The sequence below is a fragment of the Lontra canadensis genome, unplaced genomic scaffold, assembly GCF_010015895.1.
Source record: "Lontra canadensis isolate GAN:19392208 unplaced genomic scaffold, GSC_riverotter_1.0 scaffold60, whole genome shotgun sequence".
In the NCBI taxonomy this organism is placed as follows: Eukaryota; Metazoa; Chordata; class Mammalia; order Carnivora; family Mustelidae; genus Lontra; species Lontra canadensis.
Window position 1 is genome coordinate 8,092,508 of NW_022631054.1, and position 8,305 is coordinate 8,100,812.

Here is an 8,305-nt window from a genome sequence, read left to right on the forward strand (position 1 = left end):
TCAGGTCCCCTGTGGCTCATAGCCCTTTTGTGGTCCATAAGACAGGGTCCAGCTTCCTTGCTTTGGCCTCGAGGTCTCTCTGGCATCATCTCCTGCTGCTTTTCCCTCACTATGCTCCAGCCACACGGGTTCTCCATGGGAACCGCCTCTGTCCGGCCTGCTACCATACCTTCACCCTCCCTGTTCCCTCTGTCTGGAATTCCCTCTCTAATCCCTTCCTATTTGAGTCTTACTCATCTTCGGAGGCTGTGGGAGCAGCCCCTTTGTCCAGGAGTCTTATTCTGACCACTCCTCTTTCCCCTAGCCGCCCACCTCAGGTCCATCAGCGAAAGGGCTGTTCTGCTCTTACAGAATCACTTCTGACGGCCCAGCAAGCAGCCTCTGCCTCTTATCAGGCCGAGGGCCGAACCCAGCAGTCTGCTTCATGTTCATACCTGTCCTACAAGCTAGAGACTATTGTTTTCCCATTTTGTAGATTAAAAAAAAAAAAAATGAGGTCCAGAAAGAGATTTATCCCAGGTCATGCTGCAGTGGTGATCCGTGAATTCAACCAAAAATATTTTAGAAATCCATCCGTCCATAGGTACCCTAGACTCTGGGTTCATCCTGACGTCCTCACTCACGGTGTGACCTTGGGCAAGTAAATTGCCTTCTCTGTACATCAATTTCCTCATCATTAAAACAGAGTAATAAAAATTCCTCTGTTATAGGTTATCGAGATGCAGTTAGTATCAGTCAAGTGCAAGTACACAGTAGGATTTCAATATGTGTGGCATGTCATCCTTCCAGGAGGGGGTCAGGGCTGGCTTCATGGACAAGGCAGGATCAGAACAGTGTGTAAATAATTATCTCGCAATAGCCATTCGGGCCACCTGACACTCCCAGCCCAGGCCAGCCGGGAGAAAAGGGAACAGCTTGTCACAGGAGGATTTGGCGGACGTGGAGGCCGTGGGTCCAGGCAGCTGTCAGCGGGGGTGATTCTGACTGCTGGTCAACCCTGGAACTCGGGTGGGCTGCTTCTCCAGCCTCGGCAGGACTGGTCGACCCAGGCCTGGAGCCCTGGGCTTCTGCAGTTGAAGCTCACTTCTTGTTCACTGGCGAGGGCCAAGGCAAGGGGCGAGCGAGGACCAGGCCGTAGCACCATCATAGCATCCATCACCGGCCCCTCGGGCTGCATACAGTCTTGAGATCCATCTGGCTGCAGCCTTTGCTGCACAGATAGACTCTGGGTCTCACGACAGTTCCTGGTGAGGGCTGCTGGAACAGAAGGGGGTCTTGATTCCTTCCAAACATGCTCCTGGGAAAGGCCTGGCAGTCGGTGACTGGCCCGATGGGAACACAGGTCCCAGAATCCTGGATTTCAAAGCTACAAATGGCTGCTCAGGCACATGATAGGCAAGGGCCTGGAGAGGCTGGGTTAGCAGCTACAGGTGACCAGCAAGGGCCCGGGGGAATAGAACCCTGGGCTCTGGCTACTGACCCAGACCCTTTCTCTCTCCTTCCTGTGTCCCCTTAACTTCCGAGCAGCCCCTTCCTGAGAGGGGCCTCCCACCTCTGCTTCAGCCAAGACAAAATATCAGAGTAACACTTCTTCGTTTATTAAAAACACAAGTTCGCAGGTAAATAATAGAGTCTAAAAAAATACATTAAAATAAATAACAGAATCCTCCACATTCTTAGAGGAAATAAGTTATATACAGACAGGTGAAGCTGAGCAGGCCACTCTCACCAGGAGCATCCTGGGGACATGAGGGTGGGAGGACTATGGGGAGGGACTACTGGAGGGGACGGACGGGGCCTGCCTAGGACACCAGCCCTGTCCAGCCTCCAGCGCTGGCTTCCGTCTGAGGGTCCACCACTGCTCGCCGATCCCAGTTTGTAGCCAATAGACAGGAAACCTCTCAGGACGTGGCCTCTGGGTTAGCACGCTCCTTATGTAGTTCCTTCTAGCGGGGCGGTGGGGCTGGGACCAGTGGGGGGAGGCTGCCCTGCAGCCTGGGGGCTGAAGGCTTTCCTGGGCAGGGTGAGGACATGAGCTGCCTTGGGAGAAGCTCCTTCACCCGTGCAAGGAGACCAGAGCTCGTGCCACCTCAGCAGGTTGTGTCCCTGGCCCTGGGCTGCTCCGCTCCTCGAAGCCCCACACAGGCTCCTTCCCAGCATTCCTTGGCGATCTGGCAATCAGTATTATGTTTTCCTCCGCCTGGGATACATGGGCCTCGGCTCCCTCTCTGCCTCCTGGTGTCGTCTGGCAAAGCGGATCTTGGTGGCAGAAATTTCCCTGGAATCGAGAAGGGTCCATTTAGCATCTTGGGAGGTATGGGCTGCCCAAGTGTTCCCCAAGACAGGCAGCAGCGACAGGACCTGACCCCCCTCATCACAGCTGCCCTGGGGTCGGGGGCAGCCATAGCTCATCCTGAAAACAAAATCTGCACATCAGGGACAGGCCAGGTACTAGAATCTCCTCTGCCCACGGGGACTTTGACGAAGCCGATGTTGAATGTCAAAGGCCGTCCGAATGACCGGAGGGCCAAGAACAGCGTGCCTCCTGTGACTTGCCTTCCCGCTTCCATATCGGCGCTCCTGCCATTCCTTCTAGGCTCTTTACCTCCCCTCACCCAAATTCCACGGACTAAAATTCCCGTTCTTCAAGGTCCCGCTCAACGTGGTTCAACCCAGACAAAAATGGGTCTTAGCTGCCCTTTGAACTGGGATGAGCCCCTGGCAGGGGCTCCAGCATCATCCAAGGGGTCTTGTCCTGACTCCAAGGGTTCTAGCCTGGAGCGGGGAGTCTGGCTGCAGTTCCCAGCTATGGGAACTGAGGCAAGCGTGGCAACCTCCCCGAGTTCCTTTCTTAGCCTGTAAAATAAACCCAGGCCTAGCCGGTGTGAGGATGAGAATGGGTTGGCAAAGCAAGCTCTTTGTCCACTACCAGAGGCCGTGCGTTTGCAAAGTCTGATTCTTGATTCTGCTCGTCCTTGGACAGTTCCCTATGCTGGGTCTTCCCTTTCCCTTCCCCATCCCATGCTGTCTCCTAGGTTTCAGCCTCCCCACAAAGATGGGAACCCCCAGGGGGCCACGCTGGGCCCCAGTGCTGGCCAGCTCCATGGAGCCTCAAGGACAAAGGTCTGAATGGTTAACGTCTCCAGAGGTCCCACTGGGTACCTTCCACCTACGTCAACGGATCCGCCCTCACAATGACCCCTAGGGATGGCTTGCCCTGATGTCCCAGGCTCAGAATGGGGACCTGAAGCACAGAGAAGTGAAGCAATAAGCCCAAGGTCACAAAGGCTTGTTTGTGGCACAGCAGGGGTTCAAATAGGCCAGTCCGGGCTCAGAACTGCCCCCTCAGCCCCTCGGCTGCACGGCCAGATGTGGGGGCTCTATTCTCAAGTCAATGTGGTCAGACAAACCTTTGTGCGCACATCCCGTGGGCCAGGCCTTGCGCTGAGCCATGCCAGGGCTGCCAGGAAGGGGATCTGGTTTGGGACAGGGAGGAGGGGACAGGCTAGATCGCCGAGCATTCTGGACCCAGCACACAGGAGACACTCACCACCTGAATGAACACCCGACTCCTTCCTTCCACCATCACAGTCTCTCCGCCCCCCTAAGAAAGTCAACCTCCAGGCCTGGTGGGGACAGAGAGCAGAGCAGCTAAGACCCCTGGCTCTGGAGCCAGCCAGATGCCTGTCATGGACGGCTGGGATGTTGGGCAAGTGCCTTCACTTCTCTGAGCCTCAGTTCCCTTGGCTGCCCAGTAAGGACCCAGTCCCGCCTTCTTGGAGAACGAAGGTAACGTGCAAGGCATACAGGAGGTGCTCTGCCCATGCAGGCATCCCTTACCTCAGCTGCTGGAGGAGCTCTCCTGTGGACGTCCATCTCTGGCCGGCCTGGAACACGTTGGCAGGGGACCTGCTGCCTGGGACTACCACAGCTTCGGCCCTGAATGAACAGCATTAGGACCCAAGTGAGGGGCTGTCCAGGGCCCTGAGAACACCTGGCTGTGGGCCCAGTGCCCCCCCACTCTCACCCCAAACAGATCCGTTTCCACCTCTGTGCACCTGGCATCCTTCCTTTCCCAGGCGGGGTGGGGGCCGAGGAAAACTGAGCTGCCGGGAATGTGTTCTTAGCCTCAGAAAGAGGCAGCTGGGGGCCTGGCCTTCCCAGAATCCAACCACCTGCAGCTGAGCACAGTTCTTTTCGAGGGGAAACTGAGGCAGGGGTGGGGCCACAGCCTAAGTCTCAGAGGAGGAGTTTCTCATAAATCATCATAGGAAGGGCAGGTTTGGGACTGGGAAGCCAGTCTCTGCTTTCCCCAAATCCTCCAGGTGCACAAGCAAAGGAACACAGTCTCCACTCCTTTTACACATGGGGAAACTGAGGCCCAGAGAGTTAAGAGACTTGGCAGAGCACCCCACCCACCGCCCTCCAACCCCCAGCATCTCTGTGACAACCCTGGGGTAGTGCCTCGGTCTCCCAAGTCTAGTTGCTACTTCTCCACCAAGAAAGCTCCAGAGCGCTCCATGCTGCAGCTCAGAAGCCAAAGCCCAGTGCCCCTGGGCAGACAGACGGAGGCTGCAGGCCCCGCTCTCCTTTGACAGGACAAGTCCTATCCCCTCTGTGCCCGAGCAGCTTCTGTTGTCACTTGGGGAGTGTCCCTTCTGCCCAGGAGTGAGGGCGGGGTGCTCTCAGAAGCCCCCAGTGCTGGGCAGTGGGAGGGACTTGGGGTGACTGGCTCCCCACAGAAAGGGGGGCAGCCTATGGGCTCCCAAGACCCTGCTCCCCCACCAGTAGCCACTCTGCTTCTCTGCCGGTCTTCCAGATGCCCTGCTCCCCCGGCCCCTGCAGGTGAGCTGCCAGCTTACCAGGGCCTTTGATGGCAGAAGGTGGCACAGGCGGGGTCCCTGCCACTGGAGCACTCACAGCGCTTCGGCAGGGAGCGGCGCCGGCGTCTTGGCGGGTTTCCCAGGCCGTAAGGAGCTGTCTGTCTGTAGGCAGGCAGCCAGCAAGGTAGTGGTGTAGGGTGGAGAGAGCAGAGGGGAGGGGGAGAGAGGCAGAGGATTAGATAAACTCCGACCACTGGCAAGCAGAGAGTGTCCACAGCACACACAGGGATGGCCACCCATGCCCCCGGGATGGAAAAACGTTACCAGCCCCTGACCTCAAGAAGGCCCAGCGCAGGCCCCTCCCTGGCTGCCAGGTGGTCCAGGAAAAGGTCTCTCCCCTTTCTGGGCCTCTGCTTGCTCCCACACCCCTGGCCCCACTCAGTAAGCCTCCCAGCACTGAGAGGAGGCACCGGAACAGTGCTCCCTCCCTAAGTCGGGAAGTGGGGAGTCCTCCCCGCCCCTCCCAGACAGCAACTTGAGCTGATGGAGAGGGCCAGGCTGGTCCCCGTGGAGGAGGGGAGGAAATGCCATCTCACAGAAGTAAACATACAGGCTCTCAGCTAAGCTGCCCTCACCTGGTCATCCCTTGCCCGGAGGGCGATAAACGTGGCTTAGAGCGCGCTGACTTAGAAAAAGTGTGTGCATGTGTGTGTGTGTGTGTGTGTGTGTGTGTGTGTGAGATCAGGTGGGATTGATTTCAGATTCAAAGTCTGGCCAAGGCAGGCTGTGGGCAGGGCAGGGGCCCTGTGGCCGGTTGGACCAGCACCTTCGGGTGCCAGAGCTAATTTTAGACAATGTGGTTGAAGTTGTAATGACTCCCAGGTAGACCCAGCACGCAGGGACTGGCAGCGTTCCCGCCCTGAGCGAGTGTTTGGATGCGGATTATCTCCACACGCTTACGTGCGGAGCTTCTCTTGCCTTTTGCAATTTGGGGAAGGAAAAAAAAAAACCACAAACACCCAGAGAAACTTCAGCTCGAAGTATGCAGTGGCCCGGAGGCTGTGCGGGTGCAGACAGAGCAGACAGCCCTGGGCTCCCACCCCAGCTCTGCCAGGTGACACAGCCCAGGCTTCTCGTCTTGTCACTGCAGACGGCAGCAGCGCCTGCGTCGTGGGGAGGACGAGGGGTTCGCGGGCTGATAACAGACGAGCCGTGCTTGGCACAGAGCCTGGCACCGTCAAGGCATGGGTGCTGTCATTCAGCGTCTTATTCTTGGAAGATCATGCCGAGGCCGCATGGCAGAGTGGGCGTGAGCTTCGGCAGCTGCGGCCTAGGAGGGAGCCTCCACCTACTGCTTACTCCTTCCTGTGCAATCCTGGGGCAGGCACCCAACCTCTCTGAGCCTCAGTGCCCTGATCTGGAAAACGGGGCCAATACCAGGCTGTTGCAAGAACTCTCCCTAGGTAGCCCTGCGTGATGGGGCAGCCCCCACATGGAAGTTGGAAAAATAACCAGTAATTCTCCCTAATAGCACAGTGACCCTGTCTGGAGGCCCGGGGAGAGCTGGACTCTGCGGGACATTCCCCATCCCCTGCCCTGCTGCCAGCAGCCCCGCCTGGATCCCCGCGCTCACCCGGGGGTGTTGACCCAGATGATGTCCAGGTGGCAGAAGTAGACGCATTCCTTGTCCAGCCAGGAGCTGCAGGAGCAACGTCGAGGCCGCAGGTGGGAGCCGCGGGCCCGGGGCGAGGGCGAGGGGTGATCCGGAGCAGCAGCCACCTGGCCCTTGCCTGGGTGTCCAAGGAGAGAGAGAGAAAGAGGCAGAGAGGTGGGTCAGGGCGCCTGGCACAGCTGGGATAGGGGACCTGCTGGGCTCCTCCTCTTGCATAATCGAGGAAGTTGGCTTTCTTATTGCTCAGGAGCTCCAGGCCAGCCTGGGGGAAGCCCCAGCAATGCTGAGTGAGAAGGGCCAGTGCTGTCCGGTGCCTTGCAGCAGCTCTGTCCTTGCTAAGCTCCCCGGAGCTGCCGCGGCTGCAGGACTCCCACCCCTGAGGGCCCCCAGCTGACTGGCGAGTACTGGGAACCGGGGAGGGAGACACCTGCAAGCAGCCCCGGAGGGGGTGGGGCGGCTGCTCTAGCAGGTGAGGCTGGGGCGGCTCACCTTCCTGCAGAGCCAGGAGCAGGGCCAGAGCAACAGAGCACCAGGCAGTGGGCACGGCGACCATAGCGGTGGTGGAGCGCACGGGCTGGATGAGAGGACGGAGTGTGCCTGTCGCCAGCGTCTTGCTGCCAAGCCGAGCTGATAGCTCATTGCCTCAGTGCCCTGGTGGCTTCTTATAACACCAGGCATGGCCCCGCCCCTGCCCATCCAGCCCTGCCCCATTGTATGTACAGGAGAGCGATGACACCGCCTCCACCCCGGGGTGCACGCCTTGGCTGGCCTCCCTGGTGTGGGGTGGGGGAGGAGGGCAGGGGAGGGTGGAGGCGGGAGGGAAGGCCCCGCTCTCCTCCTTCTGTGCCTGGAGCACCTCCTGGAGTACGGCAGCTCTCCTGCCATCCCTAGGGACCCCTCCCAGTTCTGCTGGGCTGCCTCAAGTCACCCCCAATGTGCCTGACCCCCTTCTTCGTTCTCTGTGTGGCTGCTCCAGGGCTCTTGCTGAGTCAGGAGTGGGAAGGGGGAGATCCATGAACAAAACCCTGCTTCTCCTTGGGGGAGACCCTGCCATCCTGCCTGCCCACTGCCACCCAGGCTGAGGACACCCCTTCTGTTGTGTGGGAGGGGAAAGGGGGTGTTCAAGGCTGTGTGGCCTTGGGCAAATCAGAGCCCTCTCTGGGCTGGCTTCCCTCAGTGAAGGACGCAGCTCACCCCTGACCTCTGCCCCGCTGGGAGCTGCCTCATGCCTACCTCACCCAGGAAGTGCCCCCTCCCTTCCTTCCCCATCCCTCCTCCCAGGGCCTGGGGGCAGGCGTTCTGGTCCCTTCAAACCCTATTGCCCCTATGGGCATACACACAAAGCACCCAGTGAAAGACCTCCCGCCTTGGACACGACAGGGCGGTTGGCTCACCTCTGTGGCTACTCTCTTCCAAAAAGACAAGGCAGGGGTGTGGGGGGGGGCGCACCCCAGGGGCTAGCATTCTGCTCCTGCCTCTCCGCTAGCCTAGAACCTGGGCCTGGCTGGCGACAGAGTGTGGATGCCCTGGTGCTGAGCTAAGCAGCTTGCGGGACCAGCACTCGCCCTCTGTTCCTGCCCAGGCCTGGCTCAGAGTCCAGGTGCTGCGACGTCTTTCAGGGACCCTGTCTCCAAGTATAACAGGAAAAGCCCTCTCATTTCTCGGAACTCCCAGAGCCTTGCTCTCCTGCCTGCCTGACTCATGACTCCAGGCTTATCTCCCCAGCAATCTCGAGGTCCAGAGCTCTGGAGAAGGCAAGGCCCGGAGCCGGCCGTGCACACAGTAGGAGCCTTGAGAGAGTGCTGTCTGA

The 8,305-nt window shown here is 59.0% G+C and overlaps 1 protein-coding gene across 1 annotated transcript; it reads right to left on the reverse strand.

Moving 5' to 3' along the window:
* Positions 1–2,144: 2,144 nt before the first annotated feature.
* Positions 2,145–7,048, reverse strand: EDN2 (endothelin 2). Its single transcript, XM_032877029.1, has 5 exons — positions 6,985–7,048; positions 6,457–6,613; positions 4,863–4,985; positions 3,841–3,939; positions 2,145–2,278 (listed from the first exon to the last, which is right to left on the reverse strand). The coding sequence occupies exons 1-5, from the start codon at positions 7,046–7,048 to the stop codon at positions 2,185–2,187; spliced, it is 537 nt and encodes a 178-aa protein (XP_032732920.1). The 3' UTR covers positions 2,145–2,184.
* Positions 7,049–8,305: the final 1,257 nt, after the last annotated feature.

Coding starts and splice junctions, on each gene's coding strand:
- EDN2 (XM_032877029.1), bottom strand. CDS start 7,048: ATGGTCGCCGTGCCCACTGCCTGGTGCTCTGTTGCTCTGGCCCTGCTC. Junction 4,986..6,456: donor ATCTGGGTCAACACCCCCGG/GTGAGCGCGGGG, acceptor GCCTGCCTACAG/ACAGACAGCTCCTTACGGCC. Junction 3,940..4,862: donor TTCTGCCATCAAAGGCCCTG/GTAAGCTGGCAG, acceptor CTGTTCATTCAG/GGCCGAAGCTGTGGTAGTCC.